At 34.5% G+C, this 18180-nt stretch overlaps 2 protein-coding genes across 4 annotated transcripts in view; one reads left to right on the top strand and one right to left on the bottom strand.

Moving 5' to 3' along the window:
* The window catches only part of GlyS (glycogen [starch] synthase), a 1005553-nt gene that overhangs the window by 206244 nt on the left and 781129 nt on the right, over positions 1 to 18180 (top strand). The window lies entirely within an intron of this gene.
* On the bottom strand, positions 10027 to 10728 carry LOC149374425 (uncharacterized). Its single transcript, XM_089593987.1, has one exon. The coding sequence runs from the start codon at positions 10726 to 10728 to the stop codon at positions 10027 to 10029; it is 702 nt and encodes a 233-aa protein (XP_089450113.1).

Raw genomic sequence — 18180 nt, 5'->3', positions numbered from 1 at the left:
AAAATGATACCTTATGCTAGAGAAAACAAAGCTTATACATGCATATTACTGTAATGGAAATATTTTTGAAATATGTTTGGGCCATACCAGTTAAACACAAAATAAAGGATGATGTCATAACAATAAAACATTACAGCAATAAAATCCATGCTTAATCGGAAAAAAGTACCAAAAAATGGAAATACTGACAGAGGTAAAGATATTTTCAATTTAAGTTTTCAAGACCTCATAAAAAGTATGAAATCCGTCTTTATTTAACTGACAGTTATCTTGAAGCATTAAAATGTAAAAAATTTAATTGCCTTTTAAAAAATATGTTAGATTTAGTTCAAACAGCAACTATAAATGGCTCCAGTTAATGTTTTAGAGTATGCTCTTCATCGTTTTATTTTAGTAATGTTTAAGGATCTTTAAGAATTCAGCTCGTAAGCTTTATTTGCTCTTTTCAATTCGATTGAAGTCCTTATTTAAACAATATCGACATATTTAGTTACTATATTGTTTAATAAAAACAATGGAAAGTAACTTATTTTTTCAAACAAAATTTATTTGCGTCACTGTAATAAAGTTAAGTATTATTTATGTTACTGATAACTAACATGCATCCATCACTGACGGTTGTTACTGCTGCTTCGCAATTTTCTAATGATTCGTACAGTGTTTCTCAGTGATCCGTTTAATTATACGAATGAGTTTTTGGCTGAAAAGAAGATCTTGCTGTTTCTGCTTTCTCTATTATCACAGGAACTACTTCCAGCGTGCCTCCACTGCTGTACCTGGCTTCTTAGGGTAGTCTGAGACTATTGATGTCCTTGAAATACACCCAAGTTATCTCAGTCAACACGTTATGCCTTACGTGTATAATGTATTCACAGGACGTGGAAGTCAAAAATTGACTAAAACTTTAGAGGACAAGTGACATACACAAAAAGAGCAACTCTTTCTCTTGATGGTGCGTTTTTATAGCGTCAGAGCAAGTGAAAGAGGCCTTTGGTTAAATTAAGTAAACCAATGCACGATATTCTTGCATACTGCGTTGACAGAAAAACCGTAGGCTTTCATGCATGTTATTATTTCATGTATTAGGAAATAACTGTACACCAATACTGAACAGTAGATAAACTATGGCGGTTCGAGCACAGCTGTGCTCGAACCGCCACGGCGGTTTGGGCACATTCGCTTTTTCTCTCTCTGTTCCCGAGTACTCCCGAACTGTTCCCCGATGATTTGCTTCCGAAGTGTAGCTGCTGCGAGATGAAAATATGGAGAGCCATAAATCTCGCTCTTAGCGTATATGACTGTGTTAGCTGTTAGATGGTGAAAGTATTCCCGAGTACCCCGAACTGTAGCTGCTGACGAGAGAGAAAAAGTATGAGGAACGGGTGCTCTCTCGCTCTTTTACCATACTTGCCTGTTGTTCTGCTGAGAGATTACACTAGGAGAACCGACGATATCTCTCGTGCCTGTTCTTCGCTGCTGAGAGATTATGCGATGCTCGGAAAATAGGCTTTCTCTTTTACTATACGTACCTGCATGCTTTTGAGTTGCGATAGCTTTTTCCACCGCATACGACTTTATCGCGTAGGAGTTCGTGCTGCTGCCAAATGGAACATGAGATGATGTGTAATTTGAACGAGGAGAATGAATTATAAAAATATTTGTTATATTTTTTTTTTCTATATGCGCATGCTTGACCTCTTAATTTCATTATTTTAATCTTACAGGCATCCAACAAATGTTTTTGGTTTCTTCTCTAAAATTTTTATTTGCATAACATGATAATAGGGGACGTGGAGTGGTAGGAAAATAATTGTTATACATTTTTATTTTGCTTATTAGTTTATTTTAAATTAAAAAATGTAAATTTACAAAATGATTTTTTGAAACATGTTATTCTTAAAAAATACAATACATTTTTACAGCTCTTTATTATAATCATCGTCGTCGTCGTCATTAACATCAACCCAATCCATATTAAAGTAAAACTTTTTCATTCGCCTAACGTTATGAAGAGCACACATGGATCTGTAGGCTCCGTTGTGATGAGCACAAGTAGTAACTAATCTTGGGAGTTCAAACGGTGGATAGTCTGTCATATCGGTGACTTTAAAAGCAAATCTTTCAAGCCACTTTTTTTTCAGATCTCCAATAACAAATATCTTCGTAGCATTTTCAAGATTCTTCCTAAAAATATTTCCTATTTCCGTGTACTCAATTTTTCCCGAGTCCCAGGTTAGTCCATGATAGTAAAGTTCAAGGTATAAATTTTTATGTTTATACTTTTGTGGTAATTTTCGCCAAGTAAAGGGTGCTTTAAAAAGAAATACTTGTGCTTCTGCATCGGTAGCACTGAGTGGAAGGATAGCCAATTCTTTGAGCACATAATCATTACCTGGTTTCTTGAAACCTTGCACGTCCACAAAATACTCCATTTTCCACTATTATGATATTTAATTTAATTTTTTTTCATCTTTTCATAACCTTCACTTTTAGGACAAGACCCTTTGTTGGATGAATACTTATCAACAAAGTTTTTTAACCAAGAATTTTTTTTTGCATCAGCATTATTATCGTCCTTAGTTGAAAGTTTTTGATACTTAACATTAGTTGTAAAATTGCTTGTACTCGGTTTATGCGACATATTGATTAAATAAATTAATTTTTCAAACAATTCTACAGTCTTTATCTTTTGATTTTTCCACAGATTTTGTTTTTTCAATTTTCACACATTTCTTCTCGTTTCTCTTGATAAATTTTTCCCACTCTTCTTGTCGTCGTTTATTTTCAGCTTCTTCTTTACTCCAACTGTTGCTCCGGCCTTTATCCATGATGGCTGAGAATAAACTAATGCTCGCAGAGCCCATGAATCGACTTTATATAGCTTTTATATGAGTTTCTTGACATCCCCACTCATTGGACTATACTGAACGATACGATCGTGTAAAATTAAGCAATAAGCTGATGTATTGGCAGGGAAATTGTTATGCGACTCAAATTCTAGCCTCACATCTACTGGAGCATTTTTTAAAGACTCGTTTTGTTTGGAACAATCGAGAACGATTAAAGGTATTCGATTGAGAAAGTGATGTTTGCCTAATGAAGGCGTACAATTTTTGCCATAATATGAATTTTGAAAATTAGCATACATATTATATAGCAATGCATACTGGTTACGCGTAATATCGAGATTAAGATCACCATATGGATAATATTGTGAATTTAAATAGAGTTTCACATTTCTTATATTGCAGTGGTCAAACATACTAACGTTTACATCTTTCTGATTTTTTCGGTTAGTTTGAAAGGCTAAAATAACATAACGTGGCTTTTCCAACTGATTGGATGTCTTAACCGTCCAGATATGCTTTGATGTGCTAGGTAACAGGGGATACTCATATAATTCCCAAGTTCGAAAACTCATAGATATAAACTTATCTTTTTGCAGATAATTTAATAAACGGATTTTATGAGAATCTGACATCACCACATAGGGCATAAGCCACTCAAGCTTCAATATTACTATTTTAAAGTCTTCCCAAGTTGCTGCGGCCGCAAGATCAGCAGCATTGGCATTAAGCGGAGTTTGCAACACAGCATTCAAATCGTTTCTTGATCTTGTAAGTATAAGCTCATGTTTTACATTAACAACTATCTTACGATAGTCTTCAGCAAAACCTAAAATCATATTCAGTGGAAGAATTATATCAAAGTAGCCGTTGTTATTAGTAAGACTATCATCTTCTTCTCCAACGCCAAGCCAACCAGCATTTATCACAGATTTATTTTGATCTGGACAAAGTGATAACCAATTTTTCATCAGGGTTGTTAGTCCAACATTTTTGCACTTATCTACCTCTATAGCATTTATCTCATATCTTATTTCTTCAAATAAGTGACAGATGGCGTTGTTTATCAATGTGGTGTTTGTTACTGCCGTATTTTCATCTACTTTGACCAATCTTCCGTAAACATGTAGAGAACTTCTGGATGGTAAAAGACACAAGTCTTGATGTTGAATTGAAATGCGAATTTCATCGCTGTTGCCATATGTTGATGATGCATACGGCTGATGAGCATGAATCTCATAGTGCGCAATAGATTCGTCAAATGCGACTGGAGACTGAATACTTAGAATCTCGTCCATGTTGTATACAACAAAAAAATATCCAATTTAATTTCCACCAGGGCTTTTTATTTTTAGACCGAGACTTTTTATAAACTGAATGTTTTGATGAGTTAGTTTTTGTCGTGTCAATCGTTTTCTTGAATGTCTCGATGCTTTGATGGACTTTTTTCTCTGACGTCTCAACGCTTTGACAGCTCGTTGTTGACTGAGTGCTGGAGTGCATATTGAGCTGTCTATATGATTTGTTTGATTATTATAAACGATACCCATTATGGAGAAGGTTTTATGTGCAATCTTATAGTTATGATTTCTCCACGAAAATTGACTAAATCACCATCCTGATCTACAATGCGTAGTTGTATATGATCAATGATGCGTCCAATAATCGGTAAATAAATTATTTGTGAAGGAACTTCAATAATTTTATATCCAGGTGGTACAGCAGGAAAAAATTCATGAATCGTGTGTACTTTGTGGCTGTTTATGTAAGCTCCACTCGTGATGTTGCATTCAACTCTTAATGCGTTTATCTTCAGAATAGCTACAGGTAAGTCTGAAATATGAGTGGTATTATTTTTTAGAACTCTCTGAGTGAAACCTAATAGGCTGCCTATAGAATCTTTAGGTCTAAAATCAATAGTATGACTGCACTTGATGATACTTCGAAGCGTATTATTGTTTGGCTTAATATCGAGAGTTATGTTGCGAGGTTGTAATACCTCAATCAAAAATGACCTTATATCTTCGATCTCATAACTGCCTGTTGGTAATACAATAACTTCATTGCCAACATAAAATTTATTACAATTTTCATCAATATTTGGGATCGAGTTGAATGACAAAAGTTCTACTAAGCCAAGAACGTAGCTGTGTTTTGGCGACAACTCAATCGGTGGAAAATACTGTGCTTCTAAAATAGAAGAAGTACCAGAAAGGCTAAGTGTTAATGTTTCTTCCATGGTTGTCAAAGCATAACTAAGAGGTTTCTCTCGATGTAAGAAAGTTATATTTGTTTTAACAGAAACTTTAAGCACAAATGACCGCAGTTGTAGGAGTTTAATTTTTGATATCGCTTATGATTATATTTCACCTTACTAACTTTTAGATACAACATTAAGTCAGTCGGTGGCTGCAGATCTCCAAAACTGTCAAAGTACACAACATTATTACCACGTTTTTGATAAGCCACCCAGTGAGTGCCAGGTCCATTTTTATCATCAAGATTTATTATAGCTGTTTCACAAAACCATGGACCATCAGCAGGTAAATTGTTTCTCATGAATACTCCGCGAAAATGGGGAATTTTTAAAATTTTAGAAAATTTCATCAAATCTATGTTTGTCAAAGCTCGATCTGGTAATTTTATTTTTTTGAACTTTTTTTTTTTTGAGGTTTTTTTTTTTTTTCCTTAAACCTTTTCCAGCGTATGACTTTAAATAGACTCCTAATCCAGTTTTATGCGGTTTGAGATAAAGACCTTTTCCAATGGCGATAGCTTCCATGGTTTGATTATGTCTCTGACTTTCTGCTAGCTGCTTTTTGGCTGATTTAGCAGCATTAATGCTCTTCATAATTCCAGCTATTCCATTGGCTATAGCACCAGTTGCACTCAAACCAGCAAACAATGGAATCAAAGGTAAAGCTCCACCAATTTGAGTAGGAAGACGTAAGATGCGTGGAATCGTAACATACTTTTTACCTCCCGATTTTTTAACTGCACTACGAGCACCTTTCAAAGCGCTACTAATGACATCTCGAGCACTTTTGCTTTTAGCGTTCATGTCTTGGGAGGCCGCTTTAATAACTGCACTTAAAGCACTACATTGTTTTTTCTTTGACCTACCCATCCTTTTTTTCCTTTTGTTAATACTCTGTTTTTTCTCCTGCTTCAACCCCATACCAAATTTACTTTTAACCTTCATAGCACCGGTCACGAGGGCCGCTGCTGCTCTTTCACCGATACTTGAATCTAAAGCCTTTACTCTTAGCCAAGCCTTCTCAGCTAAAATTTTATCTGCTTCGTGTCTAGCTTTTAAATCTTGTCGATTTTTTGAGTATGCTATATCATGCTCTTTGCACGCCGCGTCTAGCGGATTTACTCCAGGATCCCCTCTAGCAAGACGCTTAGCAAGCTTAGTACCTGGACCGCAGTACTGATAGCCTGGCAAATGAAGTTCTACTGGTAAAGAATTTATGATTTTATTTACAAGACCATGCCCTCTCTTACGCTGCATGACGATGATTAGTCTTCAGAGGTTAGATCATGACTAAGCGTTCGAGAAAATAGATAATACATTTATAGTAGACAAATTTGTTGAAAAATAAAGAACTCAAACTATATAAGCGTTGTACTTTTTCATTAAAAGATTAGTTGTAACTGATTATTCATACAGTATAGACATGGAGTTCAAAGAGCAATCCATAAAATTACAAGTTCCTAATTTTGACGCTATTGCAAAACAAGAAAAACGTTCAAACCGACATGGTGAACTACTCCCTGACAGTATACGCGCGGTATTTTGCGGCCCATCTAATTGTGGTAAAACTAATAGCTTATTAGCTTTAATCGTGCATCCCAACGGAGTTAAGTTTGAAAATGTATACGTGTATTCAAAGTCACTACAACAGCCTAAGTACAAGTTTTTAAAAGAATTATTGGAGCCTATAGAGGGTGTGAAATACTTACCTTTCAGCGAACACGAAACTGTAGTCTCCCCAGATGATGCTTTACCAAATTCTATAATGATTTTTGATGATATAGCTTGTGAAAAACAAGATAATGTAAAGGCTTTTTTCTGCATGGGTAGACACAAAAATGTGGACTGCTTCTATCTTTGCCAGTCATATGCTCAAGTACCAAAGCATCTTGTAAGGGATAATGTTAACTTTTTAGTTTTATTTCGTCAAGATGAAGTTAACTTGAGGCATGTGTATGATGATCATGTAAACTCAGACATGTCATACATTCAATTTAAAAATTTATGCTATACTTGCTGGAATGACGATAAACATGGATTCGTTGTTATAAATAAGGATAGGCAAATAAATAATGGTCGCTATAGAAAAGGCTTTGATAATTTTGCTGTACATTTAGGGCATACCTAGCACAATCATTACAGTCTGTTACAAGACATTGGAGCATCATCATCATGTATCAACAAGAGAAAGACGTTCTACGTCAGTTAGTGAAGGCGCGAGAGGCAGTTAAAGAAAAATACAGACTGTTGAAGTTTGGGAAAAATGAGGCTGAAAAAGTGCTTACTGAAACTTTCAAACCAATTACAGACCCTCTAATGGAAATCGTTGCCGAAACAAAAAAACAAAACAAAAATAATAGTAATAATCCTGCTACTTACAATTATTTTTATAGTAAAAACGCTGAAGAAAATAATAAAGTTGATAAAGTGAGTCAACAAAAACATAGAGAAAGAATCAGAGAAGGTGATACAACATTTGAGTCTGCCATGAGTGAAAGTGATGATGATTTAAATAATACTATTCTAAACCAATCTATTGATTCTGTTCAAGTCAGTAAGAATTCATTAAATAATTTTTATTTACAAATACTTGATAAAAATCAAAAAGATTTATTAGATTTGAAGTATGGTGTGCGAAAAGAAAATGAGGTATACAAGCTTGGTGATTCGCGAATAGACTTTGAAAACAATCAAATCAAAATAAACGATATAAATTACCCAATGAGTGCTGGATTAATGGAGTTACTCATTAAAAAGCATCCTAATGAATCTCTGTTGACACAGGAGGATTTTGAAAAATACTACGTATTATTAAAAATTTCAAATGTTCACAGAAAAGGGTTTAAAAAAAACGGATCTATACGAACCCATAATAGCAATAAGTTTAATAAAATTATTGCTCCAATGTTTGATCTTGTGGTTCATAAAAAAGGTGGCTCGTTGCTACCTCATTATAAAACTGCTCAAATAATGCAACAAGTAGATTATATACACTGGGATGATCCTAATGAATTAGTAGACCGTTTACGCTTATTAATAGCTGAAAAGTCGGCAGGAAATACAAGTCATGACAATGAAATTATATCACTTATCGAAGAGCTTCGTGAGGGAGGATATATATATTGATGTATGTAATTATTGCTTCAGTATCAAAATGAGTGTCGATGTATTCGGTCGAAAATTAGGTAGGACCGGAGGTGGTAGCCGAGGTCCTCCTGGTATTGGATACAAACTTACCATAGATGGGCAGTATGACTTAGATAATAAAAGACTATGCAATGTTGGAACACCAAAACATCCTCAAGATGCAGTAAATTATGCTTACTTGATTGAAGTAGTTAAAAGACTTGAAAAGGAAATAGATAGCTTTCGAATTTTTATGTACAATTTGCAAAAAAAATTCCCATTTATTCAAGCTGATTCAAAAAACTTAAACCTAGACAAATAATACATGGAGAAAATTGTTGAGGAACTCCATAAGGCAGCCAGGCGTAACTATCCTCGCCGAAAATTCAACATACGTGGCTTAGACGAGACTTGGCAAGCAGACCTTGTAGAGATGCAGCCTTACGCTCGTGAAAACAAAGGTTATCGGTATATGCTTACTGTAATAGATGTTTTCTCTAAGTACGCATGGGCTATACCTATTAAGAAAAAAACTGGTGAAGAAGTAACTGCAGCAATGCATTCCATATTGAAAAAAGGACGGGTGCCCGTAAACATGCAAACTGATCGTGGTAAAGAGTTCTACAATGTCAACTTCAAAAATCTCATGCAGAAATATAAAATAAATTTATACTCGACGCACAGCAATCTCAAAGCGTCTATATGCGAGCGATTCAATCGTACTTTAAAAGATTTGATGTGGAAAAAATTTAGTTTGCAAGGCAATTATCAATGGCTGAGTTTGTTACAAACGTTAATTAAATTTTATAACAATAGGAAACATCGAACGATTGGTTCGAAACCAAAAGATGTTGTAGCTGAAAATGAAGCTCAAATTTTGGAGAAAATGAAAAGAAAAAGTGAAAATAGCAGTAAGTCTAAGCCTAAATTCAAAATTGGTGATAAAGTACGAGTAAGCAAAACCAAGCAAGCATTTGAAAAAGGGTATACGCCAAATTGGTCGACGGAAATATTTACAATCACACGAGTAGCAGCAACAAATCCAACAACGTATCATCTCAAAGATTACCAAGATCAACCTATTTCTGGAGGTTTCTACGAGCAGGAGCTGCAGAAAACAAATCATCCCGATGTTTATCTCGTAGAAAAGGTTCTTCGAAGACGTGGGAATCAAGTTTTTGTAAAATGGTTGGGGTTTGACTCCAGTCATAACAGTTGGATTGATAAAAATAAATTATGAAAATATCCAAGTAAAGAAAAATTTTTTGCTTAACATTATGTAAGAAGATATGTACTTTGAATGAATAAACACTTTTAATTTTAAAAATATATAGTTATTTATTTTTCATAATATTTACAAATTTATGCATATGAAAATATAATATGATCACCATTATACATTACGAACAGTTTAAACTTATTCACTGCTTTTAATAACTCATTAAAAAACTCTTCATTTTCCAACAAAGCAGTACATATTTTGTTGGGTAGGAAAATTTGAAATTCATCTGCCAGCTCAGCGACTATCTTCAATCCATATTTGGTTTTCACTTTTTTAAGCTTAGTCACCATGTAATTTTTATCTGGAACCATATCAATAACTTTCGTCGTTGGGCGGAAATTATTGCTGGCAACCTTATTCAATGCTGCGAGATCCATCTGTAACATATTTATGAAAAAGAAAAATGATTAGCTTAGACAATTATGCAAGTATTTTTTTCATGAGTGCGTCTGTTTACTAACCTTCGATATATCGTGGTTTTTTACACAAGGATTCGCTTGAAGATGATGATGATGTCAGCTTCCGTTTACTAAGTTCAATCCTATTGAACCTCTGCTTGCGGGTAGAATGAGCTCGTCTGGTTTGGACAGCTCCTTATAATGGGCTATCCCCTCTACAATTGTTGGTTGAACTATGACTTCTTCTATCTGATTGGATCCCTCCTCTATCAGTCCTTTCCTCTCATTGGTTACTTCCACCTCCAATATGCTAAAATGACCCCACGGTAGGGTATCTGTAACACCGGGCTGTAAATATCGTTTGTCATCATGCGCACTTAACGCGATTTTTGTTTCTCTCTCCGTTAAAAGTTGATGATGACGCGATCTAATATTTTTTTGCTGACGTGTCATACTAGTGTTTTCACACAAGCATGTAATATAGTCATCAAAAGTTATCGTAGCTTTCACAACGGAATTTTTAACGCCTTTGGCTTTTTTCACTGGATTTTGATCTTGTATCTTTATACTATACATTTTGCTCCTTAATCCTACAAATTCCAACATGATTTTTCCCTTACATTCATCCTTCATTAAACCAACAATTTTTTTATTAACGAGTGGTATATTAAATTTATTGTCTGAATGATAGTCTGAAGTATCGAATTCCCCAATATTTTCACGCATAATATTATAAATATTTTGGTTATTTATTTCATACACAAGACTATCAGTGTCTGTGTACAAGAGTTTACAATCATCATTCATTTTACTTCTCATAAAATCATAATGAAATTTGTATACAAGTGTCTTTGACAGATCCAACACACTTAATCCCACATATATCGGTTTTTTAATACATATATCAGTGCGCAACAATTGTATAGCTACAAGCTCTTCGTCGAATATGTCACAACTATGAAAATTCGGTCGTGCAATGTAAGCCTCAGCACCATATCTACCATTCCATTTATTGACAAGCTTAACATCAATGCGTTTGCGTTCATTTTCCATTGTTTTTCCATACACAGCATTGTTGAATAACTTATATAGCATCTTCTCAAACTCATTTTTAGCATTCTGACGCTTTTCACTATTTAAATCTATGTATTTTTTCAACCATAAGCTTTGATTAAACTGTATTGCTCTATGGATTCTTGTTATACGGAGGCCATGACTTACAGCTTGCTTAAGTGCACGATAATGGATCACATAACGTTTTTTATCATACAGCGTAGTCATTAATTTTTTTTGTTTGGAACCTGGAGGTGACATATGCTCAGCACAGAATGGTAAGTCCTTATGAGCATTATGAAGAGTTTTTGGATATTCAAGATCAACTTCGAGTATATAGCCGATGTCAGCATCATCTGCCACGTTTAAAATACCTAATGGGTTAACATTTTCGACCCATTTAAAACCTGCGAACGGTAATGGTTGAGTCATGGCCCATCCATACAAATTGTTTACATCATAATACATTAAATATTTTTCATCCCTATTTGCTTGATAGCCTTCCTTCATGTAGGGATTATTAGCTTTGGCGTATCGATTACAGCATTGGCTTATTCCACCTCGTATACCTCGCTCTATAAATAAAACTTTGTCTATGTCAGTCAACAATTCTAGTTTAACCTATAATTAAAAATAATAAAATTTTTTAACAGATAATTAAAATAGTATTAAAAATAAACATACAATGATGATGAAATACATCATGACTAACAAAAAGTATCAATTACTCACCTTTGTATATTTTAGCATAGCGTCCCAAGTTAAGCCGGGTGTTGTGTAGTAATGCGCTGGGTCTAATTGATACGTCTCAATACAATTACAACGGAAATTTTCGAATATTTCAGTAAGAAGCAGTACGTCAGTCTTTAAATATAAATCAGAGTACTGCCCAAGAGTATGAATGTTAAAAGTATCCCAGATATTTTTAGCATGTTCATACTCTTCGTCAGATATATGTGTTTCGTATAAGCTGCTGTAAAAATCTTGTTTTGATGGAAGTTCATTTTCTTTTAGCTTTTCAAGAGAAGAAGTATAATCATACGGGTATACCCCTTTTCTTTTCAACAAGTTTATCTGCGCTACTGTATACTGATCATCTCTAGAAAATACTTTTTCTAGTATTTTTAGTTCGTCTAAATATGATGACAATTTGTCAAGAGACGAGGCCATAAATTTAAAGGAATCAATAAATCGAAGATTAATATCAGTACCCTCTACGTATTTTGTGAACGAAATATATTTTTCTTTTGTCTGCGGTAAAAGCTGAACTCTTCCAGGGAAACACTTGGCTAGTTCTTTTATAAATAAATGTGAATCGTAACCACTCAAGTTATGAAAAATTACTGGTATCATTCTTGAGTCTTGATAGCTAATATTGCACTTGTTGTGGGCAGGACCGCGATATCTGAAAATAAAGAAAATTATACATGACCAACTAAAAATTATTATTATAATAACAAATTACACTTACTTTCCAGTAAAATGACAATGATCTCTAACTTTTATATCATCCAAGTTAAAGGGTTGGTCGCATATATGACACAAAGATGCTTTGTCATACTTAGTTTTTTCTTCAAGAGTCAAATCAATCATTTTCAGGGGATTTTTATATGATTCTTCTAGTTGCAGAGCAAGAAAATAAAGAGCTCGAACAAACCACTGAGCAGGTGTCTCTTCGTCTTCTTTACTTTGTCTATAGCTTTTATATTCTGATTTACTATCGTCATACGAGCACTTGATAAAATAACCAATGCTAAATGCTTTGTGACATTGATAGGCTCGAATACTTTCAACAGGTTCCAATAAGCATTCAAAGTCTGCATATATAACAAAAGGTACACGGTTCTTGTATGTAAAATTTTTAAACTCAAGTATGTGCTCATTATTATTTCTGTTAGGTAATGTAATTTTACTCTTGTTTAAATTTTTACAATCAATTTCATGCGCTTCCAACTTTTGCTTGGACCAGAAATAGTGAAGGCAGCGATCACATATATTTGCTGCATGTTCATGTTTAGATAACTGCTTACGTACTAGACGAGATAAATTTTTTATCCATACGTAATGATATTTGTACTCAATATCATCATTGTCGATTAGTCTATTTGGGTTATCTTGTTCTTCACTATCCAGATAAAAATTTTCAACAAGTAAAAGATTGACGTGATTTTTTTGTTTGTTAGTCGTTAAGTGACTTGGAAAAACATCGTATGCGTCACCTTTTTTTTTAAAAAAATATAAATTAACTGAAATATTATTTTGCTTTTCAAATTTAAAAATTTTTTTAGGATTAACAGGAAACTCAATACCATCAAAATTTAACTCTTTTTCATATTTAACATAGTTAGAGACACGATTCGGATTTCTTTTTGCGGGATGTATTGCTGACAGAATAGCCCATTTGAAGCATTGATTATCTACGTTCATTATATTTACACAACCTTGCTTTTTCTTAATATAATCTGGTAAGTCTATAAAAGAACTGCCTCGCATAGGGTTAAGTTTATTAATATTTATAACTAAATTTAAAATTGAACGCAATGCCCAGCCAGACCCTTTATCTTGAAAATCATCCATACTTCTCTCAAGCGGAAGTTGCACATTTACATCAAACCAATTGCTTAAGTCTGTTGTGTGATATACTGCTTCCGATTTTGTATTAAAATATTTTATACCTTCGTTTTGGACACTATCTGTAACTATTACATACTCAGCCGACAATACTGTGTTTACTTTTAATGCTTGATATTTACTAAGAGCACTCTGTACTCGTTTAGCAAACTGTTTTTTAGCGTCTTTGAGAAACTTTTGCAAATCCAAATGTTTTAAATTAACTATCAAAGCTGTGGTGATTCGATTTTCGAATGCACTATTGACATCATGTAGACTTACATGTGCAACATTCTCAACCGCGGGGTCTGTTGCTATACCTTGACCTTGAACGCAATCTGCAAGATTTTTTTCAAGTGTATTTGCAGCTGTCATTTCTCGTATGAAAATTTCTGGCTCATTTTCAAATGTTGCAGCTGCTGCTGCTATTTCTTGATCTCTGTCAGATACGAAAACTTCGGATTCATTTGTAAATATGTTTGTTGCCTCTATCCCATTTAAGTGATCGTAAAGTAGCTGTCTAACAGAATTTAGTAAGGCTACGGCACATTCAAACTTTTGTTTTTCCGACGTCATTAAACCACATCTTTGACTAAAAATATTAGCTTCCCCGATCACTGTAAGACTATTGTCTAATAATCTTTGAATATGAACAGCATCAACATTACTATTAATTACTTGTCGATATGATTGCCATAGACAATGAGCTACATCTTTGAAATACTGTGCAGTAGCCATAGTTCAATCGTAAAAGGATGTGTATTAGCCACTGGACAGTATAGCAGTGAATTGCTTGAGCGAAGCACGCTGACTATATAGAATAGCAAAATATAAAATTAAGAAAATGCACCAGGGGGCAGAAGTTTACATGAAGAGGAGAATGAGTCGACATAGTGGGGGGGGGGTACTTAAAGAGTATATAATGCAGATGACTTTTGCTGCAGCATTTGTTTTGTTTAATCTGCTGAAATATAAACATGGAATACATTGTAGAGGTTCAGGGGTTTAAGACTGCCAGCAATAATTTTATTATTAAGGAAATTTGTTACATTGAACTTGGAAAAATAGATGTTATGCCAGTTATTATTATGCTCAAGCCACCTTTTGCGTGGGAAAATTTATCAAATAAAGATAAAAGGCAAAATCGATGGTTGACAACTCATTTTCATGGTATTAATTGGAATTTTGGCAACACTTTTTATAAAGAAGGACTTAATGTTTTAAAAAATGAATTGATTGACGCTAAAAAGATTTATGTGAAGGGTCTTGAAAAGAAAAAATATCTTCAAGAGATATTACCATGCAAGTATGTATGTTCGTTCTGAATCATAACATTTTATTAAATGGGTAAGTTATCTATATTATCTTTACTTTCAGAGTTGTTGATATAGCAGAGTATGGATGTCCTGCCCTTGCGATTCTCACCAAAGACTATTTGCCGTGCAAATATCACAGATTTAGTATTGACTCATCATGTGCTATGAAAAATGCATTGGCAATTAGAGACTGGATGTATCACGAGAAAGTTGTCAATCTGGGATATAAAGTCGTTGTCTCTTAGAAAAATCTTTGGATTAACGTTTTTGAACAATATAATATGAATGCGTGCGTGTATTTTATTATGTTGATAATGAATAATAAACTTTCAATAAAGTATTTTTCAATATAAATTTTTATTTTATTTACATTATACATACATAAATTACAGTAATTTATTATTAAAAATCTGAGAAATTTCCCAGTTTTTACTCGCAAGGTTATCGCCTACTCGGCGTAACTTTACATTAATAGGTAGCTCTTCGTTCCTCTGACGCTTTCGAGGGTGCTTTTTTTCATTGTTTTCTTCTTGAACCTTCCTTTTTTTTTCCTTTGCTTTTACTTGTTTATTTTTTTGTGCAGCTTCTTTTTTCAAAATTCTTTCTCTTAATTTTAGTCGCTCATTGATTAATTTTTTTTTTCTCGCATTACAATTTTTGACATTTCGTTTTTAAGAGCTGTCAAAACTCCTTATTCTAACAAATTTTGATCACCTTCAGTCCATTCATTTACATTATCTGACAATGTTGGTGCTATCGAAGAAGACGGTTGAGATGATGGCGCGTTTTCTGCTGCTATCGTTGCACAAGAAAAGCGTTGGGGTGGCGGGGTAGGTGGTGGCGGTGGTATAACGCTGTCTTCTAAAAACGCTGCAGCTAATATTTCATCACCTTCAGTCCATTCATTTACATTATCTGACAATGTTGGTGCTATCGAAGAAGACGGTTGAGATGATGGCGCGTTTTCTGCTGCTATCGTTGCACAAGAAAAGCGTTGAGGTGGCGGGGTAGGTGGTGGCGGTGGTATAACGCTGTCTTCTAAAAACGCTGCAGCTAATATTTTATCAAAACCTGAGTTTTGATCCAACAACGAAGTCAATGGTGAAAGTGGGGTTTGAAAATTCAAAAAATCCAACAAATCAGATGGTATTTCCTGCATGGGATCTTCATTTCCTATTGACCGAAAATAATAAATATAAATTAAGGAAACGGCATTTATCATACAATAAAATAATAGTAAACATTCTTACCATTTTCTACTGTCGGCATCATATTTTCAAAATCATTTGGTGCTTCTGTGGCTGCAATTTCTACAGCCTCTATCTCAGCTGGTACTTCTGGGACTGAAACTTCTTCTATCTCGGCTGCGGCAAGTGCTTCAAAATTTCTAGCTGAATATGCTAGAAATCGTCGAAGTTTTCGCTCTTCATACCTCCTAATATCGGAAGCTTTCACCTTCTTCCCCATTATATTACTGAAAATAAAAAAATAAAAAACATATATGTATTTAAAAAAAGAATTTGGCATCATTTCTGCGCCAAAAGAAAAAAGATATATGTATTTAAAAAAGAACTTGGCACCATTTCTGCGTCGAGAGAAACAAAATAGTTAAAACTCTCGGCATCATTTCTGCGCCGAGAGAAAGAAAATAGTTAAAACTCTCGACATCATTTCTGCGCCGAGAGAAAACAGTTAAAACTCTCGACATCATTTCTGCACCGAGAGAAAGAAAATAGTTAGATCTCTCGACATCATTTCTGCGCCGAGAAAAAGAAAATAGAACTCTCGGCATCATTTCTGCGCCGAGAGTGTGGAAAGAAAAAATTTAGAAAAAGTAGATAATATAATTTTAAAGTTGACTAAACTAACTTACCTTGGAAAAGCGTATGTTCCACAGAATGAAGCACTTCGTAAATGCTGCTGATACTCCCAAGGTTGTCAAGTAAATAAGACACACGCGAGTAACAAACTGTCTTACAAGATGACATGGAAGTGCAAAGTTCTCCCTCTATTAGGGCAAGATTGTTTTTTCCAAAGAAATTAGGGAAAGGGTACAGTTTTCCCTTTGAATGATTTTCATTGGATCGAAAAGTATTTTCTTGAGTGAAAGAAGTAGGGGTAGCTGGTATGCCCATTGCAATTTCCTCCACTTAAATATATGAAAGTTGCAAAGTTCTCCCTCTATTAGGGCAATATTGTTTTTCCAAAGGAATCAGGGAAAGGGTACAGTTTTCCCTTGAACGATTTTCATTGGATTGGAGAGTATGTTCTTGAGTGAAAGAAGTAGGGGTAGTTGGTATGCCCATTGAAATTTCCCCCACTTAAACATATGAAAGTTTGTGAAAGTGGAAGGGGCAAAGTTTTTCTATTTTCAAGCTACGGGTATATAAGGAAAAGCACTTGATGAAATATTCAAAACAGAATAGTTTCAACCAAGTTATAGCTACTCAACTCAATTTGAAGATGTCTCCTTCCCGTTTGGCACAGCAGATGGAGCTTTTGAACATTAGCTCTGTGGAGACGGTATTTTTTGGAGATGACTTATCCATGGAGACCCTTTTTTACGGAGAGGAGTTTGAGGATGACATCCGTCCTCGATCACCAGCTCGTGACTCACCGGCGTCCCCAACACCATCATTCACGATGGCTTTTGAGGAAAGGCAAGAAGAGTTTTTGCCGCAACCTGACTGTTCAGAAGCTGATTGGGTCATGACTTTTTTCGGTAAGTCAACAATATTTTATATTATTCTTAAATCAATTACATTATTTCTGAGTATAAGTGGCAAACACTCAAAAGATAATGTACTACGTATAAAAATTTGATTTTGTTATAAATATTAAATTTGTTTTAGACTTTGAGGGTAACTTCCTCACGAGTTCGCCGCGGCAAAATTTTGCTGCTGAGGTACCATTCGATCAGATGGAGGTGGAAATAATACCTTTGTCAAGAGAAGGAGAAACATTTTTGATAGAGCTTGAGGAGATGATGAAAGCGTATGAAGGGGACACTTTGTTTCTTGGTAAGATATAAAAATTTAAAACTTATTTGTATTTTAAATATTCAGTGTTTGTAATAATTTTTAATGTTATTTTAATTTCAGGAAATATGTCCGCTCCAGTTATTGATCTAACGCAATCGCCTGCAATTAATAGGTCAACACCTGAGGTTGACCTGAGATCTCCTGTGGTCAGGCCAATTCCCGAGATAGATCTAACATCTCCGGAGGTTGACAGGTCGGTTCCTCTTATTGACCTCACATCACCTCAAACTTGTGATGTGGACTCATCGCCA

This window comes from Copidosoma floridanum, unplaced genomic scaffold, assembly GCF_036245765.1.
Source record: "Copidosoma floridanum isolate Cflo_tuat_1 unplaced genomic scaffold, Cflo_Japanese_pri ptg000020l, whole genome shotgun sequence".
Lineage (NCBI taxonomy): Eukaryota > Metazoa > Arthropoda > Insecta > Hymenoptera > Encyrtidae > Copidosoma > Copidosoma floridanum.
The sequence above is the reverse complement of the archived record's forward strand: the minus strand, read 5'-3'. Positions and strand labels throughout refer to the sequence as shown.